Raw genomic sequence first — 20,837 nt, 5'->3', positions numbered from 1 at the left:
CACCTTTAGTTGACCTCAGCCCTTCATTTTTTTGTCACCAAAGTAAAAATCCAGTTTTTCAGTACGGGAATCTATGCCTGTGAAGTTTTTACTAGAGATAGTGGCTCCTGTGGGTCATGGAGCTTCCAAGTCAAAGTGGACCTCAGACCCACCAAGGTGGATCTCGTCTCTTGCCCCTGGACTGTCCCTTGAGAGCGCCAGTGATCCTAGCTCCAGGCTGGTCGCGTGGACTTCCGCAAAGGCTGTTCCCATGAATACCCAACAGTGCTTTTCGGGCAACCTGAGATTCCTCGCATAAGCTCGGGAGTGAATTTGATGCTAAGTGTGGTGGCTGGTGGTATTGAGTGTGTACATGCAGTTTAGCCCAGGAAGTTGCCGCTGAGCCTTCCTCCCCGCTGGTCTAGCAGAACAGGGTCATCCAACGTCAGCACATCCAAAAGGGTTTAGAGTTGCCTGCGCTCTGCTTCACCCTCTTGGGCTCCTTACTATCCTACCAGCTCTTCTGCTGTTAGGGAGACTTATAAAATAAGAGCTCTGTGGGTGCCTAGGTGGCTCAGTGGGTTAAGCATCTGTCTGACTCTTGACTTCAGCTCAGGTCACGATCTCATGGGCCGTGGGACCATGGGTTCGAGGCCCTTGTCAGGATCTGTGCTCAGGATAGAGTCTGCTTGTGTTTCTCTCTGCCGTCCCTCCCTCCCTGTTCATATTTCTTCTGTCTGTTCGGCTTAACTAGTTGCGTTATTTTTGGTAACTTAGGAAAATACAGTCAAGCTGGTGAATTTATACTTTGTTGATATAGTGTTATACAGTGCCTTTAAAAGTTTATGCCCCTAGATCTCTAAAGGTAGCTAGTGAAGGGACAGCCGTTCCCTCCTCCCGACTCAGACTTACTAGAAACTTATTTCATGAGTTAGCTATAAGAGTCAGCTGTTGGTTTTCACTGAACTCCATTTTGACTCATTTCTGCTTTTACTTGTATTTCTTTTCTGTTCTTTTTAATCTTCCTATCCCTATGCCAGGAAACTATTATTGTGTAAGATGAGGTGAAGCCCTAACTAATTGTACACAAATATAAATACCTATATAAATACTAAGTGTTAATACAAGTAACAATCATGTATAGAACAGGAAACTACTCAAAACTGAAGTTGGAGAAATGTGATTAGTCAAAGAAGCTTTCGTGAAAATGAAATTATTTTCCTAGGGTTTATTTTAGCCTGTGGGCTGAAACTTAAGCGCTGTTGCCTAATTTGGTCTCGTGAAATCCTTTTATTGTTTCATTTAGAAGTAGGTGAGGCGTAATCTCTTAAGAAAAGTACTCCCAAATAAAATACTATTAGCAAACAAAATTAAAGGGCTATTAAAAAAGACAGAAATCATCTTACCTTTTTCTCATAGAAAAAAATTTGTTAACAGTATCTTTCACTGCCATGACATCTGAACAGGCTTTCAGCTCTTTAATGACCGACCTTAATACAGCAATGTGACAAGAGATAAAATTTACATTTTTAAATAAAGATAGTAAAAAGTGAAAAAAAAATTTAATGCTACATTCCTTAATATCCATAAAAAAATTTAACTCAAGTTTAAATACTTTTGATTTTAATAAAGTATAAAATACCAAATTCTATATTTTTAAACACTATTATTTAAGAATCACTAATTTCTTCATAGTGCCAGCATGTTTCTCATACTTCCATGTATCTTGAGATCTGAAAAAGAGCGAAAAATGTAAATTGCTCTTCCCAAGCCTTTGAATTTTAAACTGATAAAATTCACATAAAATTTGCTATTCTGACCATTTAAATATGCAGTTTGGTGTTCAGTATATTCATTGTTCCCACAACCAACCTCCAGAACTTTTTCATCTTACAAAATTGAAAATCTGTACCCATTAAACATCTCCCCATAGTCCCCCTTTCACTGGCTCCTGAAAACCACCATTCTACTTCTGTGAATTGATTATTCTAGGTGCCTCACGTAGAAGTGGAATTACATAGCATCTGTCCTTGATGGGCTTATTTCACCAAGTACAGTGTCCTCAAGGTTCACGTGTGTTGTACGTCGGGTCACAACTCCCCTTGACGGGCCAATCTGTTTATCCATTCGTTCAGGCCTGGGTTGCCTTCACCTCTTGGCTATTATGAATAAAGCTGCCGTGAACACGGATATACAAATATCTCTTAAGGACCCTGCTTTTATTTCTTTTGAATTTATACCCAGAAGTGGAGTGGCTGGATTGCATTTAATTGTTTGAGGAACTGCTATATTTTGCATAGTGGATGCACCCTACATTCCTACCAACAGAGCAGGAGGGTTCCACTTTCTCCACATCCTTGCCAGAACTCGTGATTTTCTGTTTGACGGGAGCTGTCCTATAGGAGTCATCCTAATGTGTGTGAGGCGATCTCAGTGCAGCTTTGATTTGCATTTCCCCAGTGAGAGCAGTGAGGCTGAGCATCTTCTCATGTTGGCTGGCCATCTGTGTATCATCTCTGGAGAAATGTACATTCAAGTCCTTTGCCCATTTTTTTTTTTTTAAGATTTTATTTATTCATTCGACAGAGATAGAGACAGCCAGCGAGAGAGGTAACACAAGCAGGGGGAGTGGGAGAGGAAGAAGCAGGCTCCCAGCGGAAGAGCCTGATGTGGGGCTCGATCCCATAACGCCAGGATCACGCCCTGAGCCGAAGGCAGACGCTCAACCGCTGTGCCACCCAGGAGTCCCCCTTTTTTTTTTTTAAAGATTTTATTTACTTTGCCCATTTTTTAATCACGTTGTTTTCATCCAGCTTTAGGAGTTCTCTATATTATAGGTGCTGGTCCCTTATCAGATATATGATTTGCAAAAATATATCCTCCATGCTAGAGTATTACGCTAAGCGAAATAAGTCAGAGAGAGACAAATATCATATGATTTCACTCATGTGGAATTTAACAAAACTAGGGCAAAAAAAGAGACAAACCAAGAAACAGACTCTAAAGAGAACAAACTGAGAGTTACCCGAAGGGAGGTGGATGGGGGGGATGGGGAAATAGGTGATGGGGATTTAGAAGGGCACTTATGGGGGCGCCTGGGTAGCGCAGTCGTTAAAGCGTCTGCCTTCGGCTCAGGGCGTGATCCCGGCGTACCGGGATCGAGTCCCACATCGGGCTCCTCCGCTATGAGCCTGCTTCTTCCTCTCCCACTCCCCCTGCTGTGTTCCCTCTCTCGCTGGCTGTCTCTCTGTTAAATAAATAAATAAAATCTTAAAAAAAAAAAAAAAAAAAAAAGAAGGGCACTTATGTGAGGACCACTGCGTGATGTATGGAAGTGTTAAAAAAAAATCCTCCAGAATTTATTTATATGGTCCCCTACTGGCCATTTAGGTTATAGTCTTTTCCTACTACAAATATTGCTATAAAAAATCTTTACTTACATATGCAGAATACGTATTTATAGAATACATCCCTAAAGTCATTGCTGAATGAAAAGGAATTATGTATTTATAACCAAATTGCTCAGGGGTTCTACCAACTTATACGTCTACCAATTCCGTTATATGCTTAATGAGATTTCTGTACAACTTAAAAAGTTTATTTTCTCAACTCTTGAATTAATACTTCTAACTCTAAATAAGATATTAACTGGGGGCGCCTGGGTGGCTCAGTCTGTTAAGCATCTGCCTTCGGCTCAGGTCATGATTCTCAGGGTCTTGGGATCAAAGCCCCAGGAGGGCTCCCTGCTCAGCGGGGAGTCTGCTTCTCCCTCTCCCCCTCCCCCCTGCTTGTGCTCTCTCTCGCCCTCTCACACTCTCAAATAAAATCTTTAAAAGAAAAAAAAGATATTAACTGGAATTTCGGTAACAGGTAAAGAATTACCCTGAATAACTTATTATGTTAATGACTCTTTGAGATAATGCTGATTGCAATAAACACACTAACAGCGTAGTTAAGGAAAGCAGGCATTTGAAAGTCCAAAATCTGAAAGTGTTGTTTACCTCCTCTCAGTAGGCTGGTACCACTTTTCAACAAGGACATTAATAATAAAACCTTTGGGGTTTTCCTTGGGGTTTCCCCAATTTTTCTTCCATTTCTTTTTTCACTTTATTCGCCTCGTACCTCTTGGCCATTGCCACAAGATCCTCTGGGATACTCTGAAACATTGATGTGTTATTTAGGAATGAGATTTTTCTTTCAGAGTAACAGCTTTTCTACAATTTGCTAAAATGCCTCCAGATCATCTCAGTCACAGAATTGTCCCAATTCCATGACATCTTTCCAACAATGAAATGTGTCTCCTTGCATGCTAAACTCTGAAATCTATCTTCAAGCTAGAAAACCAGACTGACCTTAAACTTCCCTGATGCTAGGACTCGCTGCTCGCATGGCCCTTCAGTGGCTTCTCAGTGGCCTGACCATGCCTTAACTGGTGCCACATTCTGTTAGGTTCCTACCCTTGGGCCTGAATACGTTCCCCCGGTGGAACATGTATCCCATTCTTGTCCAACAGTTCTCCCACCCTCCACTCCACCGGCTTCTTCCGCAGTATGATTTCCACTGATGCTTGCTCCCATTAGCTTAGGTTCCCCAACCATGTATTACAGCTCCTTGTCTTTGCTATGCTACGGCCCTCATAACACGTTTAACATCTGTTTTCCCTGACACGCAATAAGCCCCAGTACTCGGATCAATGAAATTATTTGAACATTATAAAAGTGACACAAGGTATAGTTCTGAGTTGTATAATCTTACCTGTTGTGCTCTTTCCAGAATATTAATTAACTCGCCAGCAACCCTCCAGTCATTTCTAGTGAGGAGAGTAATAGATATCCCGGTCCTCCTATAAAAGGGTGGGGTGGGGAGGAAGGAACTCATGTAATTTGATCTCTGATTTATACTCATAATCCAGTTAGTAAAACACTAAAAATAGCAGCCAAACCCTCAACTTTTTCACAAGCCCAAATACGTATTATGTATTAAAAGTCAGCCTCCCTGAAACAGCGATTCGAACAGCGTGTTTGCAGGGGATCTGAGAGTAATGCTCTCAGTGGGGAAAGAGGTCCTCTTGCGCGGGGACGATAGAGGAGCCACTGGGCATGGCTTGGGTGACACTACAGAGAGAAAGCAGAGTGGAATAAGAAACAGCTACAGCTAGTCAGAGGGCTCTGGCTGAATCTGGAACTGGCCGGTTAAGACAGGGATAGAGTAGCAAAGCCGATGGACAGACAGTTCACAGGCAATAGAAAAAGAAATGTTTTCTAGCTAAGACTAGTCTGTGAAGGGAGTCATGACAGTTGGCTTCTTTCAGAAGTAGACGTGCTGCCTTACCCTGCTCTTCCAGTGCGCCCTACTCGGTGCACGTATTCTTCGATGTTCCGCGGGAAATCATAATTATACACGTGTGTGATATCAAGGACGTCAAGGCCCCGAGATGCCAAGTCTGTGGCAATCAATATTCTTACTTTACCTAAAGAATAAAACGAAAAGAATATACATTCTGGCATAAACCAACCTGAGACATAGCAGAAAAGTATAATTTTCCCCCAATATCTAATTAGCTGAGGCATTATTACATTTAGTATTAAAACACTTAAGAGAGTGAAAAGGAGAAAGGGGCATTTATAGCCCTTCTTCTAAACTGCTGGTGAGTTACAACACAATATACACCATGGTTCAGCAACCAATCCCTGATCATCTGAACCATGTCACAAAGATCTACGCCTTTCAGGTGAATTAATGGCAATAACCCCACTGCAAATTATTACCTTGATATCCAGGTCTCCATATTTGCTCTTTGAGTTTGGATAGTTCTGAAGATCTGATTAATATTCAGAGCTCTAACGAGTGTAGTTTTGGGATCTGCGAGCTGAGGACAGATCTTACAAGTGGGCGCCGTGAAAAGGAGCTGTCACTCAGCCATGCCCAGGCCTTGTACCCTTCAAAGGCAACAAATACTTGTCTAAATGTACCTGTTTTAAAGTTTTCTAAAGCCCTCTCTCGGTCGCTCTGCTCCCTGTTACCGTGAAGGGATTCCACTGACACATGTCGCAGAATGAGGTCGCTTGATAGGTGGTCAGCACTGAAGCGAAAGATGAAGTCAGTGATCTGAAGTGCCTCTTCTAATACCACTATCAAGTCACTAGTTTTTGTTTTTTTTTTTTAATTTTATTTATTTATTTGACAGAGATAGAGACAGCCAGCGAGAGAGGGAACACAGCAGGGGGAGTGGGAGAGGAAGAAGCAGGCTCATAGTGGAAGAGCCTGATGTGGGGCTCGATCCCAGGACTCTGGGATCACGCCCCGAGCCGAAGGCAGATGCTTAACGACTGAGCCGCCCAGGCGCCCCTCAATTCACTAGTTTTACTTCTGTTAGCAAAAGACTGAATGAACATCCTATAAGACATACATACCCCTTTTGAAATTAGTATGCAAATAGAGCTAATGCTAAACAAATCAATTTGATGATTTAAGGATGTAGAAGAAAAAAAATACCTACGTAGCTTTTCTGCTGACAAACACTATGACTTTGTCTTTGGGAGACATGCTTTCTAGAAAAGTTTGGATATGAGAGCATTTCTCTTCTTCTGTGGTAACAATTATGTTTTGTTTCACTGTACTTACTGCCTAAAGGAATAAAGAACACAATACATCAAAATTGATAGGCAAACCCCATACATTGGCTCAGAATACATCTATTTCTATCCCTAGTTAAGTTTTAATAAACTGCTAACAAGAAAGAGGCAGGTCCTTGCAAAATTGCCTATATCTACTCAAAGATTGTAGCTTTCGCTTCTTGCTCATTCACCTAAGCTGAGTTGGAAACTTGAATGCTTAGCAGTGTGTTGAAAGTAATTGGTTACTATGGTTGAAAAAGAAAGAACCGTGGCATAAGGCCAAACTTTCATCATGAATTTGGGTACAATCCTTACAATAAAGGAAGATGATTAGCTTAGGACACAAGAGGTCCCATTCAGGATTTTGACAACTTAATGCAAAATTTCAAAATATCATTGATACAATTTTTTTAAACCCAGTGATAAAATAGGTTTTAATAGCATTTAATGAAAGTGAAGAATGACATACCTAGCCTCACTTTTCATAAAGTCTAATGAAATGAACCTAAGCGATGACCTATCACTATTACTGGTGATTAAGTAAAAGGTCATTTTTTTTCAACAACGATTAATTGAAAGGTCGATTTCAATCAAGTGAAAGGCCAGATAACTTTATAAAGGAGATACATAACGGAGACCTTTATAAACTGTGTAATTACTGACATATGAACCCAATGATCCACCATGACTTCACCAAAAGAGAACATCAGACTTACATACATGCCCCTATGTTGACCTTGTTTAGAACCGTATTTTAACAGGATTAAATAAAAAGGAGATATCAGGAAAATAGGAACAAGGAAAGGATATTTGATGGTATTAAAGATTATTAAAATTTTAGATGTGAGATCACAATAACATAATTATGTTAAAGTTATTTTTTTTTAAAGATTTTATTTATTTAATGTGACAGAGAGACAGCCAGTGAGAGAGGGAACACAGCAGGGGAGAGGGAGAGGAAGAAGCAGGCTCCCAGCCGAGGAGCCCAAGGTGGGACTCGATCCCGGAACGCCAGGATCACGCCCTGAGCCGAAGGCAGATGCTTAACGACTGCGCTACCCAGGCGCCCCTAACGTTAGTCTTAAGATGTATACTGCAGTATTTATGAATAAAATCATATGTATCTAGGGTTTTCTCTATAATTAGGGAGCAGGCAGAGTCGATACACCAAAGCACAAAGTTATTAAGATTTTCAAATTTAGCAAGAAATATTTTTATAATAGTAATAAAAAACAAGCTTACCACTAGATCCAAAGTACCAACATATACAATCATTGGCTCTTTCAGATAAGACTGTGCAAGGCGACGGACAGCATATGGCCATGTTGCACTGGAAATAAAACGTGATATAAATGTTAAAATTTTATTATAAATCAAATATTACTAAATTTCCCTAAGAATGCTATGAACCAGATTATCCATGAAAGACAAATTGAGTATTTTTAAACAAGGGAGACTTTGCAGAAAATGTGTACTTCACAAAGAACTGCTCAACTATAGCAAAGCTACTACATGAAACCTTGACGTTTAATAAACAGGTTTATAAACCAAAGGTGAAGGAGATCTATACCTTAAATTCTAACCTAAATTCTAATCTGAAATGAGTTCAAGGGTTATATTAGTTTTTTCTTGGCCTTTATAAAAGACAAAAAACAAACAAACCCCAAAAAACCCTAGTATTTTTGGTCAGCATTCGTTGTCAGCAGGCAAAAAACCAAATGCTTATGCGAAATAAAGGCATAGTAAGTGTACTGATGAAAGGACATGTAAATTCAAATGTTTCTTCATCCATATATATTATGAAAGTAATCACCTTTTATACTTTCACAGTACTTACAATAATGGAAAGATTAGTAAAAAAAAAAAAATGAGGAGGGGGTATTAAAAAGAAAACAAATGAAGAAATTTACTGTATTTTCCCAATTATATACTATTCTTTTTTATGTTACTGGCATGTAGGTTATATAAGCCCAGGAGATAACAGTCTATAGATCACTCTGCATTTAGGTAACAATCATTATTTCTCAGTTTTATCTTGGGCAAAAAGGTAGTCAGTAATCAACGGTTTCTCTCTAAGGACGGGTGATCATTCAAATGTGAGGCCACCACTATGAAACACAATCTCCCCTCCAGGGAGAGATCCCCCTTAAGTTTTTATAGAAATCTGTTATCTGTGGGGCACCTGGGTGGCTCAGTCGGTTAAGCGTCCGCCTTCAGCTCAGGTCACAATCCCAGGGTTGTGAGATCGAGCCCCGCATCAGGTTCCCCTCAGAAGGGAGCCTGCTTCTCCCTCTCCGCGGCTTCCGGGGCTGGTGCTCTCTCGCTGGCAAATTAATAAATCTTTAAAAAAAAAATCTGTTACAAAAAATGTCTCTATCTGTAACTTAGGAAATCCAGTAGTCATCGTTAGGCGATTAACCCTGAGTTGCTACACTAAGTGACGACATGTCTTTCACCTGAGGATCTCAAGGTGCCTTCAAGTTCCGATCTAAAATCCTCTGGGGAAATCAAGAAGAATGGAGTCCAGGCCACTGATTTCTATTTTACAGACTAGCAGTGAGGCACACACCTACCTTGTCATAATAGTCTGCCTGTCTGGGCGCACATCTAATAAAATCTTCATTATCTGGGGTTCAAACCCCATATCTAGCATCTTGTCGGCTTCATCTAATACCTGCATCAGAAATGATAGTGGTTACGTTAGATACGGGAGGTATGCTCCCTTTAGGAACATAATACTATGGTAAGGTAATTTTTCTTCTCATTTCCCGTTACGTAAGCCACTAGTTTAGTTTCTTCGGGACAAAGTAAGTGATCTAGACTTGTAACAGACTGACTTGACCTTTTAAGCCGGCTAACAGTTTCTAGATCTAGCTAATGAAAAACTGTTAGGTGTCTGAAATATCCACGTGGAGGGAGGGGCGCCTGGGTAGCTCAGTTGCTGGAGCGTCTGACTCTTGATTTCAGCTCAGGTCATGATCTTGGAATTTTGAGAGGGAGCCCCAAGATGGGCTCTATGCTCAGTGCAGAGTCTGCTCGAGATCCTCTCTCTCTTCCCCTCCCTTTCCCCTGCTTGCACGTGCTCTCTAAAATAAAACTTAAAAAAAATAAGGGTAAAAAATAATCCACGCGGATTTAATTTTCTTTTGTGCTTCTCTACATTCTCCAACATTTATAAAAAACATTAAAATAGAATTCTTAAAATCCTTATTTTAACATACTAGAGGGAATGGAAAGTATTCCTAGGATTTGAAACCATTATAAAATGGACAACCATTCTAAAGGACTATTTTAGGAAGAGTTCAGTTCTGTGGTGCCTCAGTCGGTAGAGCATGTGACCCTTGATCTCAGGGTTGTAAGTTCAAACACCATGGTGGGTGCAGAGATTACTTAAAAATCTAAAAAAAAAAAAAAAAAGGAATTTAATAAGAACTCAGCTCTTCCTCCTAGTATCCCAAACCCTTACTCCGTGATTACCAAGTAGGTTACACTTCTGAGGTTAACAAAGTTATTCATTTGTAGATCATTCAGTCTCCCAGGAGTTGCAATAATAATATCTACTCCTTTTTTCAGATCTTGTATTTGTCCATTTCTATCTCCGCCGCCATATATACACACACTAAAAAAAAAAGAGAGAGGTTCATGTTTAGGCAAGGAATGTCCCATCACAATGCAAAATCCCAACCAACCAAAGCATTTTGGGTATAAAGTAACAGAGTAAATAGTATATAAGTCAGAAAGAGTTATCAGATACCTTCTGGGTAGTATTTGCCCCATTCTAAGAACTATCCATACCCATCAACGCACAGTGATGTGTCCTGAAGAGCCATATATGCATCACTGTTACTTGACCTCACTGCCCTGGCTACCACTGATTTGGACTGGGGTATTGCCTGACCTGTGCTAAGCCATTCGGATTCTCTACATGTGTGAAAAATAATGGGGAGAATGTATAAAACTATGATTTATTAAAATGCTGATGCAAGAATGGACAAAGAAATGACTCACCTTTTAAGGCCTTTATATGAATACTTAGAACATTCCGCTTCCACTTGAAGGGCTAACTCCCGTGTAGGTGTAAGGACTAACATGCCGGGTCCGTTCCTTTGTCCTCTAATTCTTTGGAGAGAAAATAATTATTAAAGTACCAGACTCAGACGCATAGTAGATTCATTCAGTGCTTTCAGAATTTGTACCAATAGATGTGAAACATTCACCACAAAACATGGAAAATACTGAAGAACAGCACACCAAAAACCCCCAAGGGCCCAGACACCAGCCTTTTTGTTTAACACGGTCAGCATTCTCTCACACAATTGTCGCGGGCATGCTAATTTAAACATTTCCAGTATTTGAATATGAAGACTACCTATTACTTCCTAAAAATGTTTTGACAATTTATACTCTCACCAGCACGGTACGAGTGCATTTCTCCGAGGCGTGGCATTACTTTTTGACCAATGCAACAGACAAAAAAGAAACTTGCGTTTTCGGTATCCATATCTATTAACCCCCTATGAAGAGAACCCAGCTGTAGAAATTCTTACACAGGCTGTGAGTCCAAGTGTATAAATCCAGGCATTAAGTAGGACAACGTCTTCCCTGTTCCAGTTTGGGCTACTCCTATAAGATCTATGCCTTGTAGAACTATCGGCCATGACTGTGACTGAAAAAGAAAGATTAACGTTAAAATTAAAAGTGCATCTTTTAGTCAAGTGCCCCTCCTGCCCTAAGCCCAAACTTCTTTCAACAAACATTTTTTGAGTGCTAGGCACTGGTGGTCCAGGGGCTTCTAGGGGAGTGCTCACAAGGGATAGTTACTCCCTAGTGATTTAACTTCTAATAATCAGATATTGTGGACCCTGCATGGCTCAGTGCAGGGTCTGCCTTGGGCCCAGGTCATGATCCTGGGGTCCTGGGATGACGCCCCAGGGTGGGCTTCCTGCTCAGCCCTCCCCAAGTAAATAAAATCTTTTTAAAAAATCAGATATTGTTTTTTGGGGGAAAACTGTCAGTAAAATATTGGAATTAAAGAAAGAAGAAGAAGAAGAAGAAGAAGGAGAAGGAGAAGGAGAAGGAGAAGGAGAAGGAGAAGGAGAAAGCAAGCAAGCATACCTGGATCGGTGTTGGTTTTTGAAAGCCTGCCTTTTTAATGTTTTCCATAACCTCAGGATAACACTGGAAAGCATCCTCAAATTTACAAGTAGGATTGGGTATAGAACGCTTCTCACTTTCTTTCAAGTCATCACACATTATATTATAATTTTCTTTCCTTTAAGGAAAAATAGAACAAATCTTAGCGGCTTTGGTCACTTTAGTCCCTAAGGCAGAAATTATTGCCAGCATTAGCTCATCATATCTAGAAATTCAACTGCAGCTGTAACTGTAAAGCTACAGTCAAATGTAATAACAAAGAAGAGAAATGAGCCCATCTTTTTCTTATCAGAAGAGTTACCAGAAAGGGAAAAAATTACATTGTATGGATGGGCCAATGAAATTTCATGGAAATGTGAAGAATAGAGCCTGGAAAATCACACACTTCAGGATTCAAATCAGACTTGGCAGACACAAAGCTCTACAATGTTCCATACACATTTTTTTTTTTTTTTTAAAGATTTTATTTATTTATTTAACAGAGAGACAGCCAGCGAGAGAGGGAACACAGCAGGGGGAGTGGGAGAGGAAGAAGCAGGCTCCCAGCGGAGGAGCCCGATGTGGGACTCGATCCCGGTACGCCGGGATCACGCCCTGAGCCGAAGGCAGACGCTTTAACGACTGCGCTACCCAGGCGCCCCTCCATACACATTTTCTTAACTTATCCTCAGCAGTCCTGTCAAATGGGAATTATTCTCATTTGACAGGTGATCATTAGCTACTTATCCAAAGTCTGAGCCCTACCCCAACCCTAGAATAACTGTTCTTTCTGCTATACCATACTTAGTTTTATAACAGACTTTGATAGGAAAACAAAAAAAAATGTTGCTGTTAGGACCTTTAATTCCAGATAGTAAGCACTGAAGAATAAGAAATGCATTAAATCAACTTATGATTTTCAACAGCTGTAGAACTAATTCTCTAAAAGTTCTCTCCAATACAGCAGGCACTAACCACATAAGTCTATTAAAATTTTAAATGGAAAACTCAGTTCCTCAATTACACTGGCCATATTTTAAGTATTCAGTAGCTATATTTAGATAGTGACTACTCTATTAGACACAAATATAGCCCGTTTTCCATCTTTGCGGGAAGGTTTATTGGCTAGCAATGCTCTAAAATATCATGTGGGATGCAACCAAGTTCATGTGGGTACCAGAGACGCAGTCTCCAAATGCAGTCACTTCGAATGTTTCGCTAATGAGTAACAACCTACTTAAAGCAATAAAACTACCCACCTCCAAGTGTCTACTTGCACTTGTGACATTGTACTGGTTGCTTCTGACTCCACGTAAAAGTTTTTCTTAACTGGTGGTAAATCTGGGACAAAGATGAAAATTAAAACTTTGATAAATTATCAGAATTTATATCTCATTGAAACTGATTCAAAGTAACAAATCAAAGTAAAATATTTATTAAATTCACCTTACAGTTTTAGCTAGTTGTTCTTTGCCAGTCAGCCTTACGCTAGTCTCTAAAAGATCTCTGTTTTGGTTTGCCTTTTGATTATATTTTTTACCCAAGAAAGAGACCCTTAATAATTAAGTTTAATATAAAAGAAAGTATGCTTTACAAGACAATCATCCCAATTGATAAATCTTCTCTCAAACACATTGGACTGATTTTTTCTTTTCTTTGAAGGTCCATCCCATTTCTGTTTAGGAATAGAATATTTCTTATTCCACTTTCTGAGGCTACTTTGTTTTCTTTCTTATATGCCTAGCATACTTCCTCCAAACTCAAATCCTTTTTCTGGCCCCCCCATTCCAAATCTCCCCACCACATATACTGTCAAGGTGGCACTGGTAACAACATGCAGGTAGACTGACCACTGAATTAATCATTATTAATATCTGTCACTATCAGTGCATTAACTTTTAAATTTTATTTTTTTTTAATATTTTTCTTTTTTTTTTTTTTTTTAAAGATTTTATTTATTTGACGGAGCAAGACAGCAAGAGAGGGAACACAAGCAAGGGGGGTGGGAGAGGGAGAAGCAGGCTTCCCGCTGAGCAGGGAGCCTGATGCGGGCTCGATCCCAGGACTCCATCCCAGGACCCTGGGATCATGACCTGAGCTGAAGGCAGCCGCTTAACGACTGAGTCACCCAGGCGTCCCTTAGCTTTTAAATTTTAAATGATGTTGTATTGCTGCCTCACTCTGCTAGCCAGAATTAGTACCTGAATTTACCCTGAAATTTAGTGACTATGACATGAAACATTACACTCTGTATGTAATTCCAGGTGAGACTCTCATTTAAAATTAAAACAAATGAAAAAACCCCAATCTCTTCTCAAGAACTACATGTTTTTCTTATTAAATGGTTTTCCCTTTTTATCTTGCCCCTGTGAGCCAGGACACCGCAGGATCAATTTTGCTCACCCATAGCCAACTTATGGTTGGCATGCTCATTGCCTTCATTTTCCCCTTATGCCTGATTTTCTTTCCATTTTATTAAACTCCTACTGTGAGTTACCGCAAATAAGACAAAATGTAAGTATAATATTTTAATTTCCCCCTTATAGCATAGATTACGGCACAGACAACATAGAAACACATCTTGTCCTGGAGACTAACTGCAGCACTTAATATTGTACTATTGTTTTTCACATCAATTTCAATACTAGAAATGAGACACATTTTAGAGGATAAAAACCTCAAGAGGTAAAAAAAAAAACCAAAGACCTCAAGAGGTACGTCAACACCACATGTAAATGTTAGGATACAGCACTAACCTTCCCACTTTTTTTTCCCCCATTTCAAAGCATCTTCTCGAATTTGATCCCAATCAATCAATGGCTGATTCTCTGTAACATTATTATCTGTCTTTACATCTCTTCCAACAGAAGGCTGGAATGCACCAATATCTGTTAAAATATTTTTACTGAATTAGTTTCAAAACAAATCCTAATTGTACAAATTCCCCCAAAGCACTTTACTATTTTGTGTTTAAAAACCAGACAATAATGCTTAAAATATAAAATGTGGGTTTTAGTGCTACAACGCTATGACAGTACCAGCCATGGTTTGTCAGTTACCAGATTTATGAGATGGAAAATACACTTATTGAAGAGAAGGGAAATAGTATGAGAGTCTAGTGTTTGCTAATAAATCATATGTTAATCTTTACAGTAATCCTGTGAGGCAGATGCCACCCCAGGTTCCCAGATGACGTCTTAGAGGCTTCCTAGGGTCCCCTTCCCAAGAGACACTAAGAGGCAATGCTGCCATCTGAGCCGAAGCTGCTGTTTTTACTTCCATGTTACTTCTAGAAATGGCTCAGTTGTGGCTTTTTCTGTAGTCCAAGCAGGTCTGAGGTTGTTTTTTGTTGTTCATTTTTTTTTTTTTTAATTAAATCTGAGATTTTTTTTTTTTTTAAGTAAACTCTATGCCCAGCCTGGGGCTTGAACTCATGACCCGAAGATCAAGAATCACATGCTCTACTGACTGAGCCAGCCAGGTGCCCCAGAGATGTTTTAAATACCAAATAATTGGACAGTTTTCAAAGTCAGTCACATTCCAGGGACAAGGAGACCATAGAATCAGAAGGCAGACTAATCCTTCTTCTATCATTAATAGTAAGTGTATTAAAAGGTTGTCGTTGTTTTCCCACCTATCTGTGGTTAAAGGTAAAACTGCTAGGCTTAACCACAGAGATTAAGTGTTTTAATTTGAGGGAAACAGTATTCTGGGATTTCAAAGAAAAAAAAAATCCCTAACAGACAAGATTTAGGGTAATCTGAACCTCTGTTATCAGAAAAAGCCTCAATTATAATGTCTTATAACACTGAATGCAATTTTGAAAATTTTACAAGGCTGTAGTAGGCAAAAATTACTTACCAGTTCTGAGTTTTGAACTGTAATTTTCTTGTTTTTTAACAAGATTATCTATCACTGTTTTGGCCTTTGCCTGCATCACCTTGCTGCCAAAGATTCTGACCTCTGCTTCTTCCGGATGACCTTTTATTATCTAGATGCAGGGGAAAAATAGGTGAGACCGAAGTCCCCTTACCATGCTCCCCCCCTCCAAAAATCACTCAAATTCAAACAGTATAAAAATTTAAAGTAAATATAGTATTGCTATTAATCAGTGTCTTAAGTGCTAATTTTTGAGGGCATTCTACATTCAACAAATTTATCCTGAGATTTACCCCCTTGGATGAAAAGGAGCAGGACAATCTAAATTTAAAAGCTGTGACAGGGGCGCCTGGGTGGCTCAGTCAATTAAACGCCCGACTCTTGGTTTCAGCTCAGGTCATGATCTCACCGTTGTGGTATCGAGCCCCGCGTTGGGCTCTGTGCTCAGTGTGGAGTCGGCTTCAGATTCTCTCTCCCTCTCCCCTCACTCTCTTTCTCTCTCAAATAAATAAATAAAATTTTTAAAAAAATAAATAAAATAAAAACTACTGTGACCGCTAAGGAATAAATTCACCAACTAGTTTTAGAAGGTTAAGGCATTAATCTGACCTCTTAAATGTAAAATAATAATTTGGCAAATCTTACACAACTCTAGGGATTAATCCATGTGCTACAGAAATAGCAGCTGGTTGAACTGTCAGGTTACCTACATGAACTTTTAACTGAAGGGGATGCTCTACTTCCACCACGTATATGGTAATGGAAGCAACTTGCTACAAGGCTGAGACGACATTTGGAGGATAGGATCTCCAGGTCACATCTTTCAATGTACATGATCTTAGATACCCACACTGATTCAATAATAACTAGAAACCGCTCCACCAAATGCTGTCTTGAGCTGGTGATTCAAACAAAGCTTGGCATTTGCACTGTTAACAGACACAACTCTGTAGAAGTTCTTAAATGAGGCTGAAACGGCTGCCAAGAAGTTGGAAAAGAGACCTACATAGAATGGGGATACAGGAGGTCTTAGACGTCCCTTATGAACAGGACGTCTATCAGCTATGATGGGAGAGCATGGCAGGAGTCCAGCTGGTGACACTCAAGAGGGAGTTCGGAGAGGGAGTGCAGGAAGAGGAGCCAGATCAAGTGGACGATGCTAGGAAGTCTGGACTTCTTAAGAGCCTGAGATATTATGAAAGGTTTTTATGCAGGAAAAGAAAACAAATTATGAACACAATTTGTGTTTTAGTACTATTGTCTTGATCATAGTAGAGAATGGTTATGGGGGTAAGACTGGAAGCAGGGTGGACAGTTAGAGGAGAACACCCCAAATTATGTGATTCTCCCAGAGAAATACAGGAAATAGAAAGGACTCAGTGATGGACTGGTTGCAGGATAAGGAGAAGGAAGTAATCTGAGACTTCCGGCTTGGGGACTGGGTGAATGATGTCGCTGCTGAGACTGGGAACACAGGAGCAGGTCAAGGGATGACAGCCAGGAAGTTCATGATGATATTCCCCCAAAGATTTCATTTGTCAGGGGAGAGTATATCTAAAGATTATTTTTACCTCCAGGAGTCACAAAACCTAGACCTGGAATGGACCACAGAGTGTGACCATTCCTGGAAAAGAAGAGCAGTCTGAAAAGCTTTGGCAACTTCTCTAAATCACCACAGTATGTTAATAGCTAAACAGAAATTAAGAGTTAGAAATGAACTATGCTCTTTGAGGATTTCAGATCACAGACCACTTACCTGTATTTTCGTGTTTGTTGTACTCTGAATGTCTTTTATTTTCGACCCGCCGCGACCTATTTTTAAAAATAAAATTTTTTAAAAGTTGTAAGCAAAATCACAACTGGGTATCACTTCACACTTGTTAGAATGGCTATCGAAAATACAAGAGAGGGGCAGGACACCTGGGTGGCTTAGTGGGTTAAGCATCTGCCTTCAGCTCAGGTCATGACCCCAGGGTCCTGGGATCGAGACCCCCTGCGTCTGGCTCCCTACTCAGTGGGGAGTCTGCTTCTCCCTCTGCCCCTTTCCCCCCGCCCACTTGTGTGGGCTCTCTCTCATTCTGCTCTCTCACTCTCAAATAAATAAATAATCTTTAAAAAAAATGCAAGAGGTAAGTGTTGGTGAGAATGTGAAGAAAACGGAAGCCTTGTGCACTCTTGGTGGGAATGTAAATTGGTGCAGGCATGGAGGTTCCCCAAAAAACAAAAAATACAACTACCATATGACTTAGCAATTCCGCTTATGGATATATATCCAAAGGAAACAAAAACACTATCCCAAAGAGCTATCTATACTCCCATGTTCTTTATAGCATTATTCACAATAGCCATGAGGTGGAACCAACCTAAATGTCTACCAACAGATGACTGGATGAAGAAACATGGTATAAACATGCTAGAGAAGATTTCAGCCTTAAAAAAGGAAATTCTATCATTTGCAACATGAATGAAGCTTGAGGACATTATGCTAAATGAAATAAGCCAATCATAAAAAGCAAACAGTGCATGACCTTCTTTGAGGTATCTAATGTAATCAAGCATAGGAACAAAGAATGGTATTTGCCAGGGATAGGGAAAGGGGGACATGGGGAGTTAGTTGTTTAGTGGGTAGTTTCAGTCATGCAAAATGAAAACATTCTAGAGATCGGTCACACAACATTGTTCTTATAGTTAACAGTACTGAACTTCACACTGCACACCTAAAATTAAGCTTAAATTTATGGGGTTTTTGTTTGTTTTTACCACACTAAGGGAAAAAAGTGGTTCCAGACCAACACTGTGCTCTCCAGCACAGTGCCTCCATAAGTGTTGAGAGTGATTTTTAGTGCAAACCTAGTGGCTTTCACTTATGGAGTGTCACTCTTCAGATCTTTGTGCCTGAGCCCTCTTGAGGGAACAATGAATCTCTAGCTGGTCTAGCAATCAGTCTCCTAAAGCTCTATTCAATAGCAGGCTAAAAAAAAATGTGGTCATTGTTTTTCAAAACCTTCTTTAATGGCTCTAAATGGTGCTCAAAGAAACGGATTGTCCTCAGCACTGCTTTGTTCATTTTGGGGTATGTAAGCAAGCTGTGAAAAGACCTGACCTTTCATCCCAAAGATTTCATAAATCGAAGTTTGTTCTCCCAAAACATCGTCTCCACGAAACAGCAAAAGGTGCATTAAATGACTAATTATAGCATCAGAAGGTATTATGAATACCACAGGTAAAGACCTTAATCTCAGTAGGTGGCAGCTGATTGGAGGCTAGGAGAGTGGGGCGTGGATGCCCTCGCCCAGGCTCCGCCCCTGGCCCCACCCATTCTTCGCCCCGGACCCTGCCCAGCACACCCATCCTCTTTCGCTCACCGATCACTGCTCCCACCCACGCGTTCTTCAATCCAAAGCAAAGCGGCGGTTCTCGGAGGCCAGGGGCCACAGGTTGCTGGAGACCGGAGGGATTTGTCCAGCCGCCACCTCTGCCGCCCCTACGGGCCTCCTGACCTCTTCGATTCGGGTCCTTCGCCGGCCTCCTTTCCGGAGCACGTGACACTGCCGAGCTTTGCCGGGAAGCAACGACCCATGAGGAGGCGTTGGCGCCTGCTTCTTGCTTCGACATGGTTCCGTGAGGAAGATCCGGCGCGTCCAACGTCGCTCCCGTCTGGCTCTGCACCACTCCAGCGTGCCGTCGTAGAGTTTTCTACTAGGGCATCCACGCAGCCGCTACTTAAGGAGCCCGCGCGAGGCTCGTCCCGCCCCTTCCCCGCCCCGCCGCTCCCTTGCCGCACATCTATTGGTGGATGAGACGTTGTGGGCGGGACCTTTGCGGTTTGACCAATCCACTCTCTTTATCGTGTGAGCGCTCCTTGAACGAGTCATTGCGCCTGCTTTTTGTTCTTTTTTAGACGTGGGACTCTCGGATCTCTGTGCTTTGCCCTACTGAACTCCCACCCCAAGTACCCCCCATCTCAGTGACTCGTAAACATCAGTCCCTTTTACAACATGACCCAGTACGTACATAAAAAATTTGAAACAGAAGGTTGACAAAACACCATTTACTACTGTATCACACACAGCAGCACTTGATGCATTTAAGCCTATATTCATTTTTAAAATATTGGTTGTAATCCACAAAATAAAATGACCCACAGCTTAAAAATATGTGGGCTGAAAAATGTTGCTTCAGCGCTTCACACAACACTTGACCTGAATGTTTGCTGTAGTATTAGAGCTAACGAAATAAATTCAATAAATGCTTGAAGCACTCCCATCATTGCAGGATGGCTCTGTGGCTGGACATAGTATTTCAGTGATGTAAACCAGCTAGGAGTGCCCCTACTTTGATTAGGATCTCTGAACTGTCTAAACAAATCTCAGTTCACTCACCCATCAAACAAAGTAGTTATCTATTATGTTGTGCTGAGGAATGAAAAAAAGAAAAGAAAAAACATAATTAAACCTGGTCTATACAGGTCGAATGGGTTAACTCACATGGGATTAACTGTAATTCTTAATGTAATCATCTCTGGAGAAATAGGATTACAGTGCTATTAAAGTACCCAGAAAATAGATAAAAGCATAAATGTGTCTTGTATTTAATACCCATTCTCTAATCCTTAACCTGAAGTGGATAGTATTAATGATCTTTAGAGAGGAATTTTGTTGCATTAGATTTCTAATCCAGTCTAGTCTAGTCGAATCTAATCTAATCCTAATATTCTGTTGAGGATTTTTGCACCTAGGTCCATGAGAAAGAGGTCTGTAGTTTTCTTGCAATGTCTTTGGTTTTGGTATTGGGTTAATGAGTTAGGAAGTTTTCCCTTTTCTTCTATTTTCTGGAAGAGATTGAAGAAAATGTGTGTGTTTCCTTCTTCCTCCTCCTCTCCTTCTCCTTCTCCTTTTCTCCCCCCCCTTCTTCTTCTCCTTCTTCTTTGCTTTACCCTATTCTTTTTTGATTGTATAGTGTTTCATAGTGTTCCTAAACATAGATGTTATTAATTTTAGCTACTTTTATTGTGAAATATATCATACATACAGAAAGTACATAGAACAAAGATATAACTTAATAAATAACTATGCAGTGAGGGGAACCTGGTTGGCTCAGTTGGGGGAGCATATGACTCTTGATTTTGGGGTCATGAGTTTGAGCCCCACATTGGGTTAGAGGTTACTAAAGTAAATAAAACTTAAAAAATAATTATTATGCATTGAATCGTGTGTAACTACCACCCAG

General features: G+C 40.4%; 1 protein-coding gene across 1 annotated transcript; it reads right to left on the bottom strand.

Annotated features, from left to right (window-relative positions):
* Nucleotides 1–3,923: 3,923 nt before the first annotated feature.
* On the bottom strand, nt 3,924–19,612 carry DDX43 (DEAD-box helicase 43). The gene is made up of 16 exons (XM_008684831.2): nt 18,974–19,612; nt 17,365–17,420; nt 15,591–15,720; nt 14,486–14,617; nt 12,989–13,070; nt 11,712–11,868; nt 11,144–11,262; nt 10,605–10,715; nt 10,074–10,215; nt 9,170–9,270; nt 7,839–7,926; nt 6,479–6,606; nt 5,952–6,061; nt 5,311–5,449; nt 4,735–4,822; nt 3,924–4,136 (listed from the first exon to the last, which is right to left on the bottom strand). Exons 1-16 carry the CDS (start codon nt 19,221–19,223, stop codon nt 4,020–4,022), a joined length of 1,950 nt encoding a protein of 649 aa, XP_008683053.2. The 5' UTR covers nt 19,224–19,612; the 3' UTR covers nt 3,924–4,019.
* Between the last annotated feature and the right edge of the window lie 1,225 nt (nt 19,613–20,837).

This window comes from Ursus maritimus, unplaced genomic scaffold (assembly GCF_017311325.1).
Source record: "Ursus maritimus isolate PB19 unplaced genomic scaffold, ASM1731132v1 scaffold_29, whole genome shotgun sequence".
NCBI classification, from domain to species: Eukaryota; Metazoa; Chordata; class Mammalia; order Carnivora; family Ursidae; genus Ursus; species Ursus maritimus.
The sequence above is the reverse complement of the archived record's forward strand: the minus strand, read 5'-3'. Positions and strand labels throughout refer to the sequence as shown.